This window comes from Notolepis coatsorum (genome assembly GCF_963971535.1).
Source record: "Notolepis coatsorum genome assembly, chromosome: 4".
NCBI classification, from domain to species: domain Eukaryota; kingdom Metazoa; phylum Chordata; class Actinopteri; order Aulopiformes; family Paralepididae; genus Notolepis; species Notolepis coatsorum.
The window spans coordinates 52,481,603-52,505,754 of record NC_140168.1 but is presented as its reverse complement, the minus strand read 5'-3'; the positions used below and the strand labels follow the sequence as shown (position 1 = coordinate 52,505,754).

General features: G+C 43.4%; 1 protein-coding gene across 1 annotated transcript in view; it reads right to left on the bottom strand.

The window, feature by feature from the left end:
* umad1 (UBAP1-MVB12-associated (UMA) domain containing 1) overlaps positions 1 to 24,152 on the bottom strand; it is a 50,513-nt gene that overhangs the window by 11,338 nt on the left and 15,023 nt on the right. Inside the window, exon 3 of the mRNA XM_084312975.1 lies at positions 8,139 to 8,224. Within this exon, the coding sequence (XP_084169101.1) occupies positions 8,139 to 8,224 (86 nt within the window). The remainder of the gene's footprint in view (positions 1 to 8,138; positions 8,225 to 24,152) is intronic.

The window sequence follows — 24,152 nt, the reverse complement described above, 5'->3', positions numbered from 1 at the left end:
CTGCCCCCTGGATGCTGTCCTTATTTTCTTTCAGTCTCTCCTTGATAGACTGTCGGCTTCGACGGTGAGGGTATATGCTGCGGCTATATCCTCTTATCATGAGGGGTTTGAGGGTGTTGTATTGTTCAGCCACCCTCTTGTGAAGCGTTTCCTGCTTGGCGTTCGACGCCTTAAGCCGGTGAAACGCTCTCTGGCTCCGAGCTGGGATCTTCAATTGGTCCTCGGTCGGTTGTCCATGGCCCCGTTTGAGCCTCTTGAGCAAGCGCCGTTGGAACAGCTGTCGTTCAAGACTGCGTTCTTGCTGGCCATCACCTCCGCTAAGCGCGTGAGTGAGCTTTGTGCTCTCTCGGTGCGGCCCGAGTGCCTGTCTATTCGTTCCGATAGCGGTGCCACTCTGCGGCCTAATCCAGCCTTCGTGCCAAAAAATATCCGGAGTTCTTTCCGCTCCAGGGATATTATGGTTCAGGCGTTTCATCCGCCTCCTCACGCTAGTGAGTTGGAGGCGGGCCTTCACCTGTCATGTCCGGTCCGGGCTTTGGGGATTTACCTCAGCCGTAATCAGGGCCTCAGGGCTACCAATCAGCTTTTTATCTGTTACGGTGGCTCTCGTGCTGGTAAGGCACTGTCGAAACAGCGCCTGTCCCATTGGTTGTGCGAGGGCATTGCCCTTTGCTACACGTTGGCCGGGCTGGCTCCCCCTGGGGGCGTCAGGGCGCACTCCACTCATGGGGTGGCGGCCTCTGCCGCCCTGCTGGGTGGGGCCTCGGTGGAGGACATCTGTGCTGCGGCTTCATGGTCCTCACCGGGTCCCTTCGTAAGGTTTTACCTCATGGACATGACCGGGGGTTCCGTCTCCCAGGCGGTTCTGAGGTCTGGAACCTCTCCTGCTTCCCATCCTTTGGTGGGGTAGCAGGGGTGTGTGGGTGTGGGCCACAATGTGTTGTGTCACACGTGGTTCTGCCTGTGTTGTGCGTTCAAGAGGTTCTAGTTCCCTCTTGTTCGCACTTGGGTGGAGTTGACTGCCGCCCCCTCTTCATTAGGAAGGGTGGGGTGACGGGACTCCCCTCCCCCCTGATGTGGGCTTTCGGGTCCTCAGGGGGTGCATTTGTCGGTCCTCGCATCTGCTCTGTCCCCATATCTCGATGGCGAAGAGCAGGCCGTGATTCGCCAGTACGACAATATAACGATAGGTTATGTATATAACCTAGTTATATGAGTACTGGCTGAGCGTCCTGCTCTTAGCTTGCCCTGAGGTCCCTTGGGGAAACTTTTCTTTGGAAACGGTTTTCCGAGGAAGAGCGAGTGGTGACCACGCCTAGTGCTATATAGTACGTCACTAGGGCGGGGCCTGGCAGCGTGTAGCTTATTGCCAGCGGAAGAGTGCAAGAATGCTTCCGCATTCGTCACCGCACGCCAGTACGGTAATGCACATTTCCTTTTCCTTCGCCCAGGTGCACCGGCGTGCTCGCGCGCGCATGAGATCCCCGCTTGGTTCGACACATATTATGTTAGCGCTGCAGATATAACAAAGAGGTCTAGCTGAGTCAATGTTGGCGGTTTTGTTGAACATTTGTACGTCACAGGAGAGAAACCGTGTATTCAAAGAAAGCTATTAAAATAGTCTTTGAATCTAAATATACTTTCTTTGTAAAATTTGTCATAATGTAGCATTTGTGTGTGTAACGTACACTGTAAAAAATAAATGTTTTTTCACAGGAAATTCACTATTATTTTACAGATTACTTTTGTTTTTCTACTTTAAGTGTAAATGCCATACAAATATAGTAAATTACCTTTTATCAAAATTAACCATTAAATAAAGGTTGTAATTCCTTCATAGTTAAAGACAGTAGAGGTTATACTTTATTATCTAAACATGGTAAGTTAGAGTGCTGTGTTCACTCATAGTTAAATACAGTAGAGGTTGAGTACTTCATTATCTAAAGATGGTAAGTTAGAGTGTTGTGTTCAGTCAGACAGTAGACAAGTAGAGGTTGAGTACTTTATTATCTAAACATGGTAAGTTAGAGTGTTGTGTTCACTCATAGTTAAAGACAGCCGAGGTTGAGTAGTTTCTTCGGATATCACTTTCAAACTCCAAGTGATTTAGATCCAAAACATTTTCTAACACAGATTCATAATGGTTCTTCAGTGCAAGGGTTCAATTTACAATCAATAATCCATTGTAGGAAAATCCAGAACACTGTTTAGTCTGTGACGACGCGTTGCGATAATATACATGTATTCCATAGTAAAGTACAGTTGACAGCTGCGTTAACGTTACAATGTGTTGTGTTCACTCATAGTTAAAGACAGCCGAGGTTGAGTAGTTTCTTCTGATATCACTTTCAAACTCCAAGTGATTTAGATCCAAAACATTTTCTAACACAGATTCATAATGGTTCTTCAGTGCAAGGGTTCAATTTACAATCAATAATCCATTGTAGGAAAATCCAGAACACTGTTTAGTCTGTGACGACGTGTCGCGATAATATACATGTATTCCATAGTAAAGTACAGTTGACAGCTGCGTTAACGTTACAATGCGTTGTGTTCACTCATAGTTAAAGACAGCCGAGGTTGAGTAGTTTCTTCTGATATCACTTTCAAACTCCAAGTGATTCGTTGCAATGTACGCGGAAATGCTGCGTTGTGTTGCAATGTACTACATGCATTTGTCTGAGCGGGGCGAAAGGAAAGGCGCATTACCGTACTGGCGTGCAGTGACGAATGCGGAAGCATTCTTGCACTCTTCCGCTGGCAATAAGCTACACGCAGCCTGGCAGGTGCTGGGTGTATTTGTTTTTATTCGTTGATGGAGTACACTAGGTACTGGAGATGAGGTATATCTCGATGGCGAAGAGCAGGACACTCAGCCAGTAAACATATAACTAGGTTATATACATAACCTATCGGCAGTGTTGTGCTAGTTACTGAAAAATAGTAACTCAGTTACTTTACTAGTTACTTCATTTCAAAGTAACTTCGTTACTGTACTAGTTACTTACACCCAAAAGTAATGAGTTACTGTTAGTTAGTTATTTAAAAAAAAAGATTAAAAAAAAAGATTGCTCCCGAGTCCCATGCCCTATAGTACTCAAAATCGGTTGATCAACTTGACAGTTTCCATTCACATCACCGAACTCTGCTAAGCAATGTGGTCTAGATACAAACACAAATCTGACACAAACAAATGTTGTCCAGAGTCATATAATAAGAAGTGCGCCGGTTGAAGGAACAGCCTTGATGTCGCCGGAGCGTTTCATTATAACCATTATAATTCAAGGGTACTACGACTATGCTTGCACCTCATGGTACCAAAGCACCTCAAAGGCGCTTAAAACAAAATTACAAACATCACAAAACAAACTGGTCAGACTACTACTTGACCTGAACCCCAGAACCCACCTCACCCCTGCCCACTTTGACAACCTAGGATGGCTTAGAGTAGACGACAGAGTACAGCAACTTGCAATGGGCCTGGTCTACAAGATACACTATACGACCGGGGTACCCATGTACATGTCAAAATACTTCCCAAAGGTCAGTGAATACCACAACCACTACACCAGAGGAAGCTCAACAAATCATGTAAAACCCAGATTCGGCTCAAACAAGGGACTAACGTTTCGCAATTATGCCACAACAATGTGGAACGCCCTACCCAAAGCTAGGGGTAACAGTACTGTATATTTGAATACCGTTTATGTCACAAATGTATCAGTACCAAATACCTATATGTCCCTATGCCATAAATGTCATGTATGTTGTGTATGTCATAAATGTCTATATGAATTGAAAATGGGGGACCCTGATGGAAACAAGACAAACGTCTTTCTCAGGTCTGCATCCCCTTAACAATTGTATGTATTGAGCCGTACTGTATTGTACCCATTCTGCAATCTGTTAAATAAAGTTTTCATTCATTCATTCACCATCTTGCAAGTTGCAACGTTGTTTAAGATATCAATCAAAGCATTGCAACGTTAGAATAGTTAGGATATCAATTGTGCATGAAAGGACTATATTTATATTGTTTGATTAGTATTATGAGATTCCCTGGCAGATTTCGTACAGTCAAAATCCGTTGATCAACTTGAGTTTCAGTGAACACATTGCACTGACTCACCAAAGTCTGCGGTGGTTGAGATGTAGTAACGTTACGTTAGTCCAGTTGACTCCAGCAGCGCCTCAAACATGTTCTTTATCTCGTTTCCATGTTGTATATTAATTATCTCTCCAAGTAGTTGCTAAATGGTTTGTTAGTTTGTTACTGCGTTCTTTTTATGTAGATTCATAGCGAGCGTTTGTTTTGTTTACAATAGAGAGGGTCTATTTCTTTCCGTAGCCTGGCTCCGCATTTCTTGCGCACTTCTGATTGGCCAGTGGCCAGACTCGCCTCGTATCATTCTACGCGGGTGGGGATGAGGATAATAATAATAATAATAATCACTACCGCTCGCTATTAATCTACGCCGTATATAACGCAAATAACGCAGTGACGAACCATTCAGTAACGTTCAAGTTCAAGTTCTTTAATAGTTGTCATACAGAAGTACAGAATACTTTCATACAAAATGCTTCTTACTGTTACGCTCCAGAGACTGTGCTAGACAAGATAGTATCAAATAACATAATAACATAATATAGCATGAATTTAGAAGAAGAAGAAAATGAGGTCACAGTGTTCGGTATAGACATATGTACAATGTTCTGAGTTACCATATAATATACAATACACAATACTATGCAGTGTACTAATGTACAGTACTATCTAGTGCAAAGCAGAAATGGGATGAGGTACAATTTTAGGTACAATTTACAGTAAGGTGTACGAGTTGTAGTGCAATCCTTCATCCATAAATATAAAGTGTGGGGAGTGGGTGCTACAGTGTGTTTGTTTAAAGTGGGTGTGTGCTATAAGTGTGTGGAGTGGGTGCTACAGTGTGTTTGTTTAAAGTGAGTGTGTGCGTGTGGATGTGTGTGCTATGTGCGTTTGGTGGTTGTTGTTGTGTAGTGTTCATTCATTGTTCGTTTAGCAGCCTGATGGCCTGGGGATAGAAGCTTCTTCTGAGTCTTTCTGTGCTCGCCTTGAGACTCCTGTATCGCTTGCCTGACCGCAGCAGTTCAAAGAGGCAGTTGTTCGGGTGACTGGAGTCTTTAATGATTCTCTTAGCCTTGCCCTTGCAACGCTTGTAGTAAATGTTCTGGAGGGTGGGGAGCCCCCCTCCAATTGTGCGTTCGGCTGAACGTGTCACTCTTTGTAGTCTGCTTTGGTCTTGTGCAGTGCTATTCCCAAACCAGGAGGTGATGTTGCCGGTCAAGATGCTCTCTATTGTACATGAGTAGAAGTTCTTAAGGATCTTCTGGCTGACTTGGAACTTCCTTAGGCGCCTGAGGAAGTAGAGGCGTTGTCGTGCCTTCTTCACAACACTGTTAATGTGTGTGGTCCATGTCAAGTCCTCGGATATGTAGGCTCCGAGGTACTTAAAGCTGTTGACTCTCTCAACCGGTGCCCCGTCGATGCTGAGGGGGCTGTAGTCCTTGACCCCCGACCTCCTGAAGTCCACAATCATCTCCTTTGTTTTGCTGACGTTCAGGGAGAGGCTGTTTTCCTGGCACCATCCCGCCAGGACCTTGACCTCTTCCAGGTAGGCCCTCTCGTCGTTGGCAGAGATCAGGCCCACCACCACTGTGTCGTCAGCAAATTTGACGATTGTATTGCTACTCCGCTGAGCCACACAACGTAAGTAGCGTTACTGAATTTCAAAAGTAATGCGTTAGAGTACTAGTTGCGGCAAAAAGTAACTTCGTTTCTGTAACGCGTTACTTTGTAGCGCGTTAGTCCCAACACTGCCTATCGGTCATGTTTGTTGAATAAAAAAATAAAAATAAAAATATATTTTTTTTTGCCGATCCCGAGCTTCGGAAAATCACGTGATCGGATCGGGACATCCCTCCTTCATCCTGGAACAAGCTACAGGAGGACCTAAAATTGCCAGGACTGGTCACCCTCGGAGAATTTAAAGCCATTTAAAAAAAATCTACGAATTCAGTTCCCTCGGACAGTGCAACTGTGTTTGATAACTTGCCTGTTACAGTTTGATAACTTGCCTGAAATTGGATCTTGCTGTGAATGTTTTATCTGTATTTTATTGTGATGTTCTTTTTTATGTTGAAACTTTTTGCTGCCTTGCTTGGCCAGATCGCTCTTGAAAAAGAGATTTTAATCTCAATGATGCTTATCTGGTTAAATAAAGGATTTGATTGATTGATTGAACACACTTCTTGGCAGGGCTGCTGGTCACTTGCTCCTTGTCGGTGTGAAGCGGATAGGCAGCTGTGTGTTTTCCCTCACTCTATAGTTACAACTCGGGGAAACACTGAACTCCTTTCAGACGCTGCTTGAATTCACTCCCCAGGCCGCAGTTCACGCAAGCGACCGGCGTTCACCCCCGAAATACATGTACGTTCTCGCTTGCAACAATTATAAATCCACGGGGATAGTGTGGGGGCTACTTGTTACCTTTACCCAGAGTGGCAAAAGTTTAGATTTCGCAGTGTTTTTAGTGTGTAATTAAGGGTGAACGTGAGGCTTGAAGCGGAGGAGATGTTTCAGGAAATGGCTATTCCTCTGCAATTAAGAGGCAAATGTTTTCCTTTGGGACCGGACCACCGAGGGCTCCGGTGTGCGTCGACAGCGACACGGTCCTGCCCTCTTGTTTTGTGTTAGGCTCGGTCTCCCAAACATGGTTACGGTCTCTAGGGAGCCCGATCTCCAAAACACAGCCTTTTTGTGATACATTTTTTTTTAACTTGTGTTGTTCTCTGTGGATTATTATTACATATTTAAAATTAATTAAAAAAAATAAAACATTTATTTCGAAGCTTCGAATTAAAATCGAATCTCGGCCCTGAAGCTTCGAATTCCAAAAAAAGAAATCGAAGGTCAGCCCTAGTGCAGTCTGCATTTTCCTAGCTGGACACTAGATTTTCAAAGCGTCGTCTTACAGCATAATGGTGTTCTATGATTTATTACGGAGGAGCATAATTTATCAATAATATACATCATTACATTTTCAGAGGGGTTACATTTTTCTTTCTTTTTTTAAACGGAACATAAGCTAAACGTCCACATCTCACTTGCATGACAGCAACACCCACTGCATTCTGCAGCAATACCTACTCATGCAAACCTCCCTCTATCATACTGCTGTATGTTTGTGTGGCAGCTGGTGAACAGCACACGCAAGACTCCATCTCGGTTTCCTGTTGCACCGCTCTGACCGTGGGCGGGATGGGCACGCTCCGCGTTTCACGGTGTGCCGCGCAGCAGCAGCATCACGCCACCATATGGGCCTCGCTTTTGAATTAACCCGGACGGACACACACACACTCACACACACACACACACGTACAAACACACACACGCGCGCACAAAGCCGCCGTGTTCTAACACAAAATCCAAAATAATTAACACAGGAGGCATCAAGGCTTAAAAACACACATCACATCAAATTAAGTCACAAAAAACGAAGGGGAAGAATTATAATAATCCAAAACCCAGTAGAGCCTTTCTGAGGTGCCATATGTCTCGGCCCGTTCTGCAGGCTGTGTGGCGAATGATAGTGGCATTTGTTGGCCCATGGACCGAGGCCTGGCCACCCAACACCTGTCAACAGCACAGCAGTGAAGAAGACTGGACTGTGTGTGTGTATACACATTGTAGAATAGGGCCAAGTTCTGCTGAGTTGTTGCTTGCTTGACAGTTGTTCACACGCACGCACGCACACACACACACACACACACACACACACACACACACACACACACACACACACACACACACACACACACACACACACACACACACACACACACACACACACACACACACACACACACACACACACACACACACACACACACACACACACACACACACACACACACACACACACACACACACACACACACAGGCTGTTTGCAGTTACAACACACAAAGTGTGTTCTCTATTTCTTGACACTTCTAGACTTACACATGAGTTATTAGAATGTCACGCCACACAGGCAAGACTTATACCACAACGTGTGTGTGTGTGTGTGTGTGTGTGTGTGTGTGTGTGTGTGTGTGTCACCTTTGACGGCTGCACTATGACGTAGGTTGACGGTTGGACGATGTTCATGCTCTGCATCTTGTTCCTCTGTTCCTCGACAGTCTCCCCTAGAAAGGAAAGGGAAGCCAGTCACGGTTAAATGCACAGTATGACTGCCAGTATGGATTTCAATATTCAAATTTCATTCAAATTTGAAAAGACTATATTAATTTGACAACCAGAATGCCAGCAGAATGTAAATAATTAAGAAAAATTATTGATATGAGGTGAACTTAAACTGAGGTGATATGAGGTGAACTGGCTCTTGTCCCTTTTTTGTGATTCAAAAAAGAAAGTGCCCGCAATGCAAGCCAATAATGCCTAATGATAGTTTCCTGACCTATTGGTACTACTCACTCATAATAGCAAATACAACACACAATGAACTTGTTAATTGTAAACACCCTACCCCTGCTTTGATAATAATAATACAATATAATAATCGGTACATTTTATCATTAATATTCTAATTTGACTAATTTCATCCAATCCAATCGTATGGTATTCATAGGGACAATTGACAGCCCTAGTGCACAGTACCGTAGTACACCATCACCACTATCATTACCACTATCACCATCACAACTATCATTACCACTATCACCACCATAACTATCAGTACCACCATCACTATCATTACCACCATCACCACCATAACTATCACTACCACCACCATCACTATCACCATCACCACTATCACCACTATCACTACCACCATCACCATCACTATCACCATAACTATCACCACCATCTCTATCACTACCACCACCACTATCAACATCACTATCACTATCACTATCGCCATTACTACCACCATCACCATCACTATCACTACCACCATCACCACCACCATCAATATCACTACCACCATCCCTATCACCACCATCATTATCACCATCACTACCATCACCACCACTTTAACACTACACCATATATTACTGTTACGGACCCTGTCCTTATGAGGAAGTTATGTATATTATCTGTTGTGTATATAGGCATGTTTTGTTTGTTGTTGTCTTTTGTCTCCCTCTTGTGTCTACATATCCCCATTCTCAGATATCTCCCAGTTGCAGCAGTCAGCTGGTTGCAATCAGGATATCACTCCAGCAACAGCAGCAGTGCAACGGAAGCTGTTGCTGATCTGCAATCAAGCTCTACACCCTTCCATATATCCTAGACCATGTGCAGTGTTAGTTAGCTCTCTGGTTCATTGTTGTGGTAAAGTAGAGCTCTTGGTGTCTTTGGTGGTAGAGCTCTGTCTGTGTCTTTGGTGGTAACTATATCTGTGCTTTTTTTTTATCTACTTTTTTCTCCCATTTTCTATTTTTCTCCCATCCCAATTTCGTATCGTCCAATTCTACCCTCCCCTGTCTCGAACGCTGTTAGGCCATGCCTCCCACACAAGCCGGCTGCAATGTGGACGAAGCCTTACATCACGTGTCCCCTCCGGTACTCGAGGAAGCAGCCGTCGCATCTTTTCACCTGCACAGCGCAATCTCTCAGCGGCGGGGGTCTGCGTGGGAGGGACACGCCGCCCCGTCGCTTCCTGATTCTGCTGCGCAGGCGCACCAACCGACCTGTAGGAGTCGCTGTCCACAACGTCCGATCCCCACCCATCAGCTTTCCCACCCCTAACACTGCCAATTGTGTTAGTATGAACGACCAGCCAAGCTGATAGCAATGCGGAGAGCTGGGCTTGAACCCAGCGTATCCTGCATTGGTGGCGAGCGCCTTGCCCACTACACCACCTATCTCTGTGCTTTTTGATGGTAGAGTTCTCTCTGTTGTGTGGTAATCGAGCTGGTTAAAGCTCTGTTTAGGGTGCTTTTGGTACCAGAGCTCTGTCACTGCACCCTCACATACCCTGTCTGTGGCCTTGTGTTGCGTCCCCTTACTGGGGTACGTAACAATTACAAAAATATTTGCACTACATCCATACCTAATTTTAGCATTTTGAATTTAAAGGTTTGCATTTTGTACCTCATTGTTTGCATTTTCGTTTTTTTACTGTATGAAGCACATTCTCATGGGGCTCATACAGAACCAAGCATTTCACTGTAATGTATATGTACTTTATGTGACAAATAAAAACAAACTTGAAACCATCACTATCACTATTGAGAGAAAATGGTGGTTTTTTTCAATGTATATTTGGTTATAAACTGATATAAAGAGACGCTTTAAGAGGGTAATATCATTATCATCACGGGATGATATTGACGGTGGTGGAACCAGTGGTTTCACAAGCACACTGCCAGCGAGAGTGTTTGTTTTGAATTCCGCGAAGACAAAACAAAGATAAGGGTAGAGCCATATGAAATCCGTTTTATTATTTTCCAAATTCCATTTTATTTTTTCCCAAATTCCGTTTTTTCCGTTTTAATATTGCAGAATTCTGTATTTTGCTTTTTACGCTCATTTTACCATCAGAAATTGTGTCTAATAAGTGGGAATGAATAAATGTCCACAATTCAATAAGATATAACAGTCTTTTTTAATGTTTTTAAGTGCTGCAACTCAGAAACACAGTTCAATTTTACACAATATTTTTCAATTAATATTGTGACAAAATAAAAATACATATTTCAAGTGTAAACAATAGATACAGCTAGCTACTACTGACATTATCACAATGACAACGTCAGTAACCTAGCTATATCTATTATATTGTGATGAAATATAGTAATGCATAATTTAGGCACCTTTAGTTTATTTCGATTATAAAGGACGGTGTATAATGACAATCGTTTGCATTAAACAAATGGATGGGTGCACTAGATTTAGCAAGAAGCTATCATTTCCATCTATAGTCCTATGTACTGTAACGTTTCATAGCTATTTAAGTTTATTTAGATTGTAAAGGGCAGTGTATAATGACAATCGTTTGCATTAAACAAATGGATGAGTGCACCAGATTTAGCAAGAAGCTATAATTTCCATCTATAGTCCTATGTACTGTAACGTTTCATAGCTATTTAAGTTTATTTAGATTATAAAGGGCAGTGTATAATGACAATCGTTTGCATTAAACAAATGGATGAGTGCACCAGATTTAGCAAGAAGCTATCATTTCCATCTATAGTCCTATGTACTGTAACGTTTCATAGCTATTTAAGTTTATTTAGATTATAAAGGGCAGTGTATAATGACAATCGTTTGCATTAAACAAATGGATGGGTGCACCAGATTTAGCTAGAACTTCTAGAAGCTATCATTTCCATCTATAGTGTTTTGGGAAGCACGGTGTTTCCCCTTGTTTTTGACATGCCCTTTCGAGACCAAATGATCATCGCACGTATTTTTGCGGGTCCAATCACAGTATGTTGACAATATTTACAAAACAACTTATCGCCGGAGGCATAAAAATCATTCGGATACTGCTCTGCTCTGAATTTAGGGTTTAGTGTGGTATTTCGTAGCTTTTTGGATGCTGTTAATACCGGAGCAGCTACACGCTTGCCTTGGACATTGCTGTGTTGTTGTGAAGCAGTGTGGAAGTGACGCGCGCGGTGTAACACGCTTTAGCGTCCCGGTCATGTTTGCTTTGCACCAAACGTTCCACCGTTATCCCGAAAACGGAATTACAGTCCAAATTATGGCAAATTCTGCAATATTCCACGTTTAACAGGTAATTCCATTTTTATTGCTCAATTCCGCGATTCCGTCCGCGATTCCGTGATCGCGGATTTCATATGGCTCTAGATAAGGGGCCACAGAGGCAAAGCGCGATGGAGGTTTTGACAGAGAGAAACGTTTTGAAATGTGTGAAAGGTTATTAGCAGTTGTCATGAGCGTCGCATGACAACCAGGAGAGGGGCGGGGGGCTGTCGTTGCTACGACGAAGATCTATAAGTCGAACAGTGTTTCCGGGTGTGAGGCAGACCAAAGAAACGAATCCCACAGGAGGGAAGGGACCAAGAGACTCTCTTCTCTTATCAGAGAGGGGGGGGGGGGGAAGAATGCCACATCATCATTAGCTTCGGCTACCACGAGGATGGTCTTGGCTAACGACTAGGCCTGACCACTATTGGACTGAAAGGACAATAGACTGAACACACCGAAAGATCATTAGAATAGACTTTTCAAGGACAATACCATCTGTTAACATCTGAGCTGAGGTTTCTGTTTATATCAATAAACCACGCTTTTCCTGCACAAGACCGTAGCAGACTACAAAGAGTGACACGTTCAGCCGAACGCACAATTGGAGGGGGGCTTCCCACCCTCCAGAACATTTACAACAAGCGGTGCAAGGGGCTAAGAGAATTATTAAGGACTCGAGCCACCCGAACAACTGCCTCTTTGAACTGCTGCGGTCAGGCAAGCGATACCGGAGTCTTAAGGCGAGCACAGAAAGACTCAGAAGAAGCTTCTATCCCCAGGCCATCAGGCTGCTAAACGAACAATAATCACTATGCAACAACCATCAAATGCACACAGCACACACACCCACACGCACACACTCACTCAAACAAACAACACACTGCAGCACCCACTCTCCACACTTTAGATCACACAAACACACTTACACTTTATATTTATTGATAAAGGATTTGCACTACAACTCGTACACCTACTGTGAATTGTACCTAAATTGCACCTCGTCCCATTTCTCCATTTCTGCCTTGCACTATATAGTATTGTATATTAGTACACTGCACAGTATTGTATATTGTATGGTAACTACGTCTATTCTGCATCGAACATTGTACATATGTCTAAACTGAACACTGTGACCTCATTTTTTTTACTTCTAATTTTACTATGTTATTTTATTTCATACTTATCTTGTCTTGCACAGTCTCTGGAGCGCAACAGTAAGAAGCATTTTGTATAAAAGTATTCTGTACTTCTGTATGACAACTATTAAAGAAACTTGAAACTTGAAACTTGAAACTCCTTGTAAGGTATTTCACGTTGTCGAAGTGTCGAATTCTTACGGAGGTGGAGAATTATTATGGTTTGCGGATTGTACTAACGGGGTGAGATAAGGATTTAATCAACCGGTGTCAGAGACGTCAGGACCATTAAAATGACACAACGCAGAGGAATTGGATGGAGAGCCAAACAGACGAAGACGTGGTACTGGCCAGATTGATCAGGATCTAACAGTTGGTTGCCGATGACAGCCGGATTTGCAAGAGATAAAAACAACGGGAACAGTTGGTTGCCGATGATGACAGCCGGATTTGCAAGAGATAAGAACAACGGATAAAGACTTTTTTAATAATGGGGCGACAGTGGACAACAGTCATCGTGTGTGGGAGAATCATGATCGAGCAAGGCCGGCCAGCCCTGGGAGAGCGGCGAGTCGAGCGGTCATGAGGCGGACCAGCGCTGTAGGAGAAACAGCGCTTAGGAGAAAGATGCGAGTTCACTGTGCAGTGTGCACACGTGGTTGTTTTGATCTTTTAAGCCAAATAAAAACGAACAGATAGTGCATACGTAAACATTCTTAGTTTGACACAGAGAGAATGCCAGCTGTAATAGTGTGTTTGAATAACAGCAGAGCGGCACCGGTTTTTGTTTTGAAAATCGAGTCTTATCTACAGAGCACAGAAGCCACTCTATAGGAGATGGGAAGGGAGGCAAAGGGGAGATGTTCATTCAATTAAAGGGGCAACATCGTATTTAGTTTGATTACTGTTCAAAACGCAGAAAGCGGGACTGTGACGTGAAGGGAGCAGTGAACAAACGTTACGGGTGTGGTCGGTAGCGAGAGAATGTTTGAGGCATTAAAGGGACGGTGGAAAAAAAAAAGGAAAAAAGATTGAGCAGACAATTGAGCAGAGCCACGAGGGGTTTAGAACCAGGAAGTGACACGTCAGCTACAATCCTCTAGACTGAGTTTGGCCGCCATCTAGGGGGGCAGTGGGATAATACAGGCAAATGGAGGAGGAGTAGGTCGCCACCTAGTGGCGGAGGGGGGGGTAGTGCTGGGGAGTTTCTTTTTTTTTAAACTTTGACCAGTCAGCTGGTTCTTTTCGCGTTTATCGCTTTTTTTTCTGGTCAAGTATGACCGACAGAAACAGGTTGAATGGGGGTATAGATGGGGGGAAAGACACTCTGAGAAAATACGGCTAGTCCGGGAGTCGAACTCGCTACCCCAGATCCGTGACGCGCACGGTTGTCCCCGACGCCGAAATAGCGTTCGAGGTACGCGGTGAGCTACTGGAGCTCCCCGTGCTGGGGAGTTTCCATTACCCATAGGGGAATATTTAGAGTTTAATTTAATTAAGGAGTTTAATTTTTTCAAATTACCAACTGCTTGTGTGTATACACGGTGGTGTATGTGAGAACTTTGTAAAGGAACTCAAAGTGTAGAATAGAGCAACGGACCGCTCCAGGGCGACGGTAGACAGCCCCGTGTGGTATAGAGCGACGTGCCAGCTCCAGGGCGACGGAAACAGCCCCGTAGGGTATAGAGCGACGTGACAGCTCCAGGGCGACGGAAACAGCCCCGTAGGGTATAGAGCGACGTGACAGCTCCAGGGCGACGTAGACGGCCCGTAGAGTATAGAGCGACGTGACAGCTCCAGGGCGACGGAAACAGCCCCATAGGGTATAGAGCGACGTGACAGCTCCCCGACGGAAACAGCCCCGTAGGGTATAGAGCAACGTACAGCTCCAGGGCGACGGAGACAGCCCCGTTTAGGGTAGAGCAACGGACAGCTCTGTTGTATGTTAGATAATGGTACGAGTACATGTATGTGAGTTAGGGGCAGGGAACCAAACTGCTCTGTTGTATGTTAGAGCGATGCTCTGTTGTATGTTATTATCATAATAATAATATAGATGCGGTTTAATTAAATAAGTTTAATTATGAAATAAGAGGGAGTTCGATCTCCAGTGGGGCCTTCTCACACCTAATAAATAGGCAGAGTCTTGAAGACACGTCACCAGAAAGAACTGGCGCGCGCTGGGGGTCACCCGTGAGACGAACAGATAGAGCGCGGAGTGGGTATCGTTTAGCTGCTGGTGTCACGCCGGAAGACAAACAGGGAACAGCCCTGTAGGATTAGATATGGGTGTTGAGAAGGTGGGGGACTAATAGAGAACAATGGGCTGTAGGACACTCACACCGTCCAACAGTCTGAAAGGGCGTGGCCATGGCAGGGGCTTGCAGAGGAAAAAATATATAGAGAACGAGCTGCAGGCCCAAAGCCACGGTAGACTAATAGAAAAACACCGGGTCGAGTGTACAGAAAAACTGCTGGCGTGGTGTTTCTGCTTTCAGAGTCTGGAGAGGGCCGACGGCGGTGGAGATGAGCCTCAACCAAGATGACCAACGAGGCGGAGACGGCCGACGCAGACAGCGGTCGCAGGCGGTGTTGCCCAGGGGAGAACGAGGCGGACATCGGAGGGGGCTTCCCTGCGGAGACGCTGTTTAGAGAGCGTTTTGAAACAACAGAGCATGGGCGGTGAATGATGGACAAACAGGGACTTCCTTTCAGAGTCAATCAGGAGATCGAGAGATGAGACAACAGCGAGAAGTCCTGTGTCCATTGATTAGGAGTATGAGATATAAATGGAGGATTCATATATAAGATATATGTATAGAAGGATATATAGAAGGTAGATAAGAGGGAGAACAGTAAAACAACAGGATATAATTATTGGGAGCAGACAGGGGGGCTCCAATGGTTGTGAGTCGTTGGATGTTGTTGGTTTTGGTGGTCGGTTTCGGTTCCCTTTGTGCACGAAGGGGGGCGCAAACAGACATCAGGCAGCAAGATCACTGGGTTGACCGTGGGCCGTCTTCATTTCTTGTGCACGAGAGATGAGGTTGGTTTGCTTCAACCACAGGCTATTTTTGGCATAATTAATAAAAAAAAACAAATAATGATTTATGATTCTGAAGGGGTGATAAGAATCAAGGGGGGATTGAGAGAAAATGGTGTTTTTTTCAATGTATATTTGGTTATAAACTGATATAAAGAGACGCATTAAGAGGGTAATATCATTATCATCACGGGATGATATTGACGGTGGTGGAACCAGTGGTTTCACAAGCACACTGCCAGCGAGAGTGTTTGTTTTGAATTCCGCTAAGACAAAACAAAGATAAGGGGCCACAGAGGCAGAGCGCGATGGAGGTTTTGACAGAGAGAAACGTTTTGAAATGTGTGAAAGGTTATTAGCAGTTGTCATGAGCGTCGCATGACAACCAGGAGAGGGGCAGGGGGCCGTCGTTGCTACGACGAAGATCTATAAGTCGAACAGTCTTTCCGGGTGTGAGGCAGACCAAAGAAACGAATCCCACAGGAGGGAAGGGACCAAGAGACTCTCTCCTCTTATCACAGAGGGGGGGGGGGGGGGGAAGAATGCCACATCATCATTAGCTTCGGCTACCACGAGGATGGTCTTGGCTAACGACTAGGCCTGACCACTATTGGACTGAAAGGACAATAGACTGAACACACCGAAAGATCATTAGAATAGACTTTTCAAGGACAATACCATCTGTTAACATCTGAGCTGAGGTTTCTGTTTATATCAATAAACCACGCTTTTCCTTGTAAGGTATTTCACGTTGTCGAAGTGTCGAATTCTTACGGAGGTGGAGAATTATTATGGTTTGCGGATTGTACTAACGGGGTGAGATAAGGATTTAATCAACCGGTGTCGGAGACATCAGGACCATTAAAATGACACAACGCAGAGGAATTGGATGGAGAGCCAAACAGACGAAGACGTGGTACTGGCCAGATTGATCAGGATCTAACACTATCAACACAACACATTTCTTTATTCTATACAGTCTCACGGACCTCGGTGTATCATTGGGACTCATTCTGAGACAGCGAGATTGCAATGCCGGCCGAATCCTGCTAGGTGGCAGTATCGGCTACTAGTGTTGTCACGATACTCGAATTTCGACACGATACCTTGAAAAGTATCGATACTTCGATACCATTTCAATATAAAAAAAAAAATATATATATATATATATATATATATATATATATATATATATATATATATTTTTTTAACAAATTTAGCTTTTGTTGCTGGTTGATTCTCCTCAGCTTCTATCTGGTACTATAAGAGAAGATAAATATAACACTTTTAAAACCCTTTGTTTATCTTTAGATCACACATTTAAAAATAACTGTTCATCTCACTTCAATCATTTTAATTGCAGATGCAGAACATGGTATTTTCCCAAGCAGACAGATGTAAACACTGTAATCTGTGTTGCATGTACCTGACAAACTGAACTGTTTGTATTACAGTTAGTAACAGTTTCGATTTTTATTTAAAGATAACAAGAGCGAGAGAGAGAGAGAAAGAGAAAGAGAAAGAGAAAGAGAAAGAGAAAGAGAAAGAGAGAGAGAGAGAGAGAGAGAGAGAGAGAGAGAGAGAGAGAGAGAGAGAGAGAGAGAGGGGCAGGCTATGCTCGGAGCATTTTAGTAACGTTACATTTTCAACAAGATTGCTGCTATTTAAACACTTCATGGAAACGGGGTAACGTTAACCTTATGTCGACTGTAGTATTGTATGACCTCGACATAACGTTTAAACGTTAACGTTACTCCGTTTCCATGCAGTAATTGTAAAAGTGGCCAGCTAAGCTAACGGAGCTAACGGCTAGCAGTAGCTAGCTCTAACGTTACAACGAATCAGCTGTTGATATTATGCGCTATCAGTAGACAACTTATCATGTATTAAACTAGAGTTAATGGTTTAATGCTTCAGTCACAGTGACGTTGAAAGAGCAGCTGTCACGAACCTCTTTCATTTCTTTATGGAGATCCTCGTTGGCACTGCTCTAACACCGCTTGCAAATAGCATTGGGGCAGCTTTAGCTTGTCCTTCGTTGTTTACTCAAACCCGAAGTACCTCCAAACAGCACTTCTGCTGTTTTCTTTATCCACAAGCACAAGTTGCGGAGGCTTCCTTTGAAACGAAAAACGAACTATCAAAACGTACACGGACCCATTTGCCATCTTCACTCAGCTAAAACGTTTATTTACAAACTGAAGACGGCTCTGAGAGGGAGGGCTGGAGCAGGCGGAGGGGCAAGAACAGCGCGTCAACAACTTGAGGTAGAACACTCGCCAGCTGGTACCGATACTGCAGAAAGTATCGGTATTTCGGGAAAGGAGTATCGAAACCATTTTAAATATTCAGTATCGATATGTATCGATACTTCGATATTTTTGACAACACTTTGAAACCTTATTTCACACTGTGTGTTACATTATATATGGTCCGGGCGGAGAAATGGTACCCGGGCAAGTGAAAGGCTTAATGCGAGCCCCTTGGAACGCGTCCAGCACACTTCATGCATAGTTTGTCCCATTTCATGTCACGGACCCGATGGACATCAATACTAGAAATCGCGATCAGACAATTGGAATATTCTTTTTGCAATACCTCCTAGCAAAGGTAAGGACTATATGACATCAATTCTACTTTTATCCTACAATGATTTTACATCGATCGCAACGATCAACGTATGTAGTATTCAAAACGTATGCTGTTGCTGATGATCAGAGCATCACAAAACGACACGAAATAATATCGTGTCCAGGCGAGCAACGTGAACGACTTTCGCAAAATGCACATATCACTCCATAACTCAGCTTCCAGGAATTAGCCCGGATCACTCTGAAACTATACAATATTCAACACGGGATAGCACGCAAACGTACATGAAAAAATTAACATTCTTTTACATGTTGGACGAGAGATAGTGACTGTCAAATGATGAGCCATAGTATTGTCTCCATAGCTAGAATATAGAATATAGATATAGCTCTGCAAACATTGTGACGCACAGTGAAAATTCCTATCTTTTAAAGCGTGGCCCATTGACTACAAGGATGGAGATAATGGCTGGCGCTGAATGAGTTAAGTAGAGAGGGGTGGGGGCCATAGCCCCTGGCCTCTCACTTAAGTGTGAACTACAGTAAGCTATTGTTTGGGGCAACCAAAAAGATTCCTAGAGTCCGGTAAGCTCATTTCCTATAATGTTCCTTTAAGTAAAGCTAAATGTAAATGTCCAATTGTCTGCTTTTTCTTAAAAAAATTATTAGGCTAATCGTTTAGATGCACTGATGAATAATACCAATAAAATAATCGTAATCTAGAGCAGTGAAAGCACTTCCTATTCACAAACATCCAACATTTGTTTCCCGTTTGTTTCAGTGACCTGCACTCATAAGAAAAGCTGTGAGACTGACGATTGATTTACCCCCCCCCCCCCCCCCCCCCTTTCACGAACCAGGTCAATGCGGCGAGAGGGGGATTATCTGCATTTAACAACTGGTTTTCTGATCACATTAATGCATTAGAGACTGCTAAAACTCCTGGGAATTACCAACACTATTTCACGCTATGAAGCGGTTCGCACTGCAGTGCAAGGCAAGCCCAGTGCCTCCAGCTCAATGTGAGCTCTTGCGTGCATGTATATGTGTGTATGTGTTATGTATTGTTGTCATTACTATTCCACTTGCATCATAAATAATAATACTAATAATAAATCAAATTTCTATAGCGCCTTTCAGGAAACTCAAGGTCGCTTTACAATCAAGAGGGCAATAGGGGAAAAAGGAAAAAAGGGGAGGATGAGGGCAGGACAGGTAAGGGATAATAAACCTAATCTAAACTAACTAATGGGGAAAAACCTTGGTGAAGAGATGTGTTTTGAGAGCAGTTTTGAAGGTTTCCAGGGTTGGGGCGTTGCGGATTTCAGGGGGGAGAGAGTTCCAGAGGGTAGGGGACGCCACGCTGAAGGCTCTGTCACCGAAAGTCCGCAACCTGGTGCAAGGGATGGAGAGGAGACCCAGATCAGAGGATTGTAGGTTCCAGGATGGAGTGTGCTGATGGAGGAGATCAGACAGGTATCGGGGGGCGAGGGCATGGAGGGACTTGTAGGTGAGGAGCAGGAGTTTGAAAGAGATGCGGAACTTGACTGGGAGCCAGTGGAGGTGGATGAGGGTGGGGGTGATGTGCTGCATCATGTCACCCGGTGCGACAACTAGACCAATGAAGCACACATTGGCTGAAGTAAGCCAACACTTTGACTACAACAAAGGGCACTTGTTCTTCAGGAAGCTGGTCAAGGATGCACTGGAGCCCCCTTTTATTTTTTAATACCGATACCAAATCCTAATCTTTCAGTATCGGCCGATACGGAGTACTGATCCATTACTATTACGGACTGGTATAGACTGAGACTATAAGCTCCTCTGGGGTCACTAGATAAAGATTATTAAAGGACGGGTAACGCAGGCCCTATTTAAACATGGTCTGGCGTAATAGTGATGTAAAGGTGACTAGTACAGACCTTAGTTTCACTGATCGCTTTAGTATTGAGAAACTTATCCTCTCACCAGGCTCAGAGACAATCCAATGTCCTTCAGAAACCATGATTCATGTCCTTCAGAAACCCTGATACATGTCCTTCAGAAACTATTATACATGTCCTTCAGAAACTATTATACATGTCCTTCAGAAACTATGATACATGTCCTTCAGAATAGGGATGCCCCGATCGATCGGCCACCGATCGTTATCGGCCGATAATCAGTATAAATATGTGATCGGGGAATTCCGATAATTAGTCATATTCGCGATCGCCGTTACCAATGGGGTCCCGCTGCAGCGCCGGAGAATCCTTTTGCTCGCTATCTGCAAACAGCTCCACTGTCTGTGTGTACAGTGGAGCTGTTTGCAGATAGCGAGCAAAAGGATTCTCCGGCGCTGCAGCGGGACCCCATTGGTAACGTTAAGTGCTTTGGTCATTTCACATTCAGCAAGCCCTCAGCTCGAATACGCATTCAATCAATGTTATAAGACATTGATATCAGGAGCTATCTGTAGCTACTGCTAGCCGGCTAGATGACGTTAAGACAACTATTTAGTTCAATCGGACATTTCGTTTTGAACAGTGAATTAACGTCAGCTAACGCGAGCTAACGGAGGTATCAACATGCACTACAAGACTTGCTGGAGCATTTGTTGATATCAGGAGGAGCTACTAGAGTACACACAGACAGTGGAGCTGTTTGCAGATAGCGAGCATTTTGACTTGTTGCGTGGTGGCGATGTCTCGCAGATAATACAAGTACAAGTCTAATTATATAATATATATATTTTATTAAAAAAAAAAAAAAAAAAATTATATAAAATAATTTTTAATTTCTTTTTAATCAAAAACGCTCGGTATCGGATCGGTATCGGCCGATATGGCTCACGACAATCGGTATCGGTGGCAAAAAACGTGATCGGGGCATCCCTACTTCAGAAACTATGATACGTGTCCTTCAGAAACTATGATACATGTCCTTCAGAAACTATGATTCATGTCCTTCAGAAACTATGATTCATGTCCTTCAGAAACTATGATACATGTCCTTCAGAAACTATGATTCATGTCCTTCAGAAACCCTGATACGTGTCCTTCAGAAACTATTATACATGTCCTTCAGAAACCCTGATACATGTCCTTCAGAAACCCTGATACATGTCTTTCAGAAACCCTGATACATGTCCTTCAGAAACCCTGATACATGTCCTTCAGAAACTATGATTCATGTCCTTCAGAAACTATGATACATGTCCTTCAGAAACCATGATACATGTCCTTCAGAAACTATGATACGTGTCCTTCAGAAACTATGATTCATGTCCTTCAGAAACTATGATTCATGTCCTTCAGAAACTATTATTCATGTCCTTCAGAAACCCTGATACGTGTCCTTCAGAAACTATTATACATGTCCTTCAGAAACCATGATACATGTCCTTCAGAAACCATGATTCATGTCCTTCAGAAACTATGATTCATGTCCTTCAGAAACTATGATTCATGTCCTTCAGAAACTATTATACATGTCCTTCAGAAACTATGATTCATGTCCTTCAGAAACTATTATACATGTCCTTCAGAAACTATGATTCATGTCCTTCAGAAACTATTATACATGTCCTTCAGAAACTATGATTCATGTCCTTCAGAAACTATTATACATGTCCTTCAGAAACTATGATTCATGTCCTTCAGAAACTATTATACATGTCCTTCAGAAACTATGATACATGTCCTTCAGAAACTATGATACATGTCCTTCAGAAACTATTATACATGTCCTTCAGAAACTATGATACATGTCCTTCAGAAACCCTGATACATGTCCTTCAGAAACTATGATACATGTCCTTCAGAAACTATGATACATGTCCTTCAGAAACCCTGATACATGTCCTTCAGAAACCATGATACATGTCCTTCAGAAACCATGATACATGTCCTTCAGAAACCATGATACATGTCCTTCAGAAACCCTGATACATGTCCTTCAGAAACTATGATACATGTCCTTTAGAAACCATGATACATGTCCTTCAGAAACCCTGATACATGTCCTTCAGAAACCATGATACATGTCCTTCAGAAACCATGATACATGTCCTTCAGAAACTATGATACATGTCCTTTAGAAACCATGATACTGTCGAAATCTTCCATTGGCTCTCACGCATGCGCACCCACCTTAAATCGTGAAAATATTCAGGGTGGTGTGGGCCACGGCTTTCTAATGCACACCCCCGTCGGAATATGCCCAGGGACGGATGGCGAAAAGGGCAAACTTTACGATCGGCTCTCACGCATGTCCATTTTCAAAATAGGAAGCTCACAGTTTAATCAGATGCATCTTCATATGTTCTACTGAGGAAATGGTTTCAAACCGGACATTGTATAAGAGGTTATAATGAGCTTCATAGGCCATTTATGCATGTAACTGAGCAACTTAGATAGCACAAGGCCAAGGACACTCATTATATTGTTTTGATACCATGTACAGTTTGCAACCGTTTCCTCATTTGAAGATATGAAGACATCGGATTATACTGTGAGCTTCCTATTTTGGATCGGATGTATTGAAGGCTAAAACACTTGCCCCATTGGATTGTATTAATCCTTTCTCTGCCACGCTTATGTACATCCTTATACCATCCTCTGACAGCTCTATTTGTCTATGGAGAAGTTCCCCTTCTTTGCAGGGCTATAACTTTTTAAATTGTATTGCTAAATTGACATTACTATGGCCCATTCAACGTCAATTATCTATCGTTTAGGATGTAGCAACGTTCTACTTTTTCATTCACATATTCATACTAAAATACGGTCTAAAGTATAAATATGTTTTAATCGTTTTCTGCAGAACGTGATTTATAGCCCTAAATGCATTATATTGATGATCAAATACAGTTTGATAGCGATCGGCGCCAGATAAAAAATTTCAAATGTACGTGCTTCTAGAAGTTACTACTGATCATCTGATGTTGACCGGATGGGGGGGGGGGGGGGGGTCGTTTATAATTCCGTGGCCAACGTTAGATGATTCATGTAGTGTGGGTGATATGATCATCAGATCAGTTTGTATCGAACAAGGTAAAACTAAACGCTGAAACTTACCCCAGTCTCCTCGGGCCGTTGGGCGATGAGCGTGGAGCAAAAAGATTGCTATTATGGGATGTTGAAATATGCGATCCATCTCCAGGTTGTATAATAGTTGTTCTGAAGGTCCAGATTAACACATAAAGTCCACGTTTATTATTTTGTATACCTTATATATTGTTTATGTATATAAGATATATATTTCACGTCGTCTATTTACCTAACAGTATTTTATCATTCGCTTCTTTGCATATGTTCCATTCTTAACGCCGTAGGCGCACGTGCATGCACCTGTAGACAGCGTGAGCGCATGCGCAGTGTTTTAGAACATGCCCGGGCATAGTGAGAGAGAGAAAAACGTTTTGGTGCAGCAGTAAACCAGACGGCAAGCACTGTATCTAGATAGAGAGCTGGACGGCTAATTAGATACAACCATAATATGGTCGAGCCACCATTGGAAAAGCAGAGTGACTTGTTCGAGCGAAGTGAAGTAAATAGCAATCTCTGTAGATTTGCAGACAGGCAAATAAGGAAGTAACGTTGAGAGACTTCTAGCTGAACCCAGCTGCGTTCTGGATTCAACT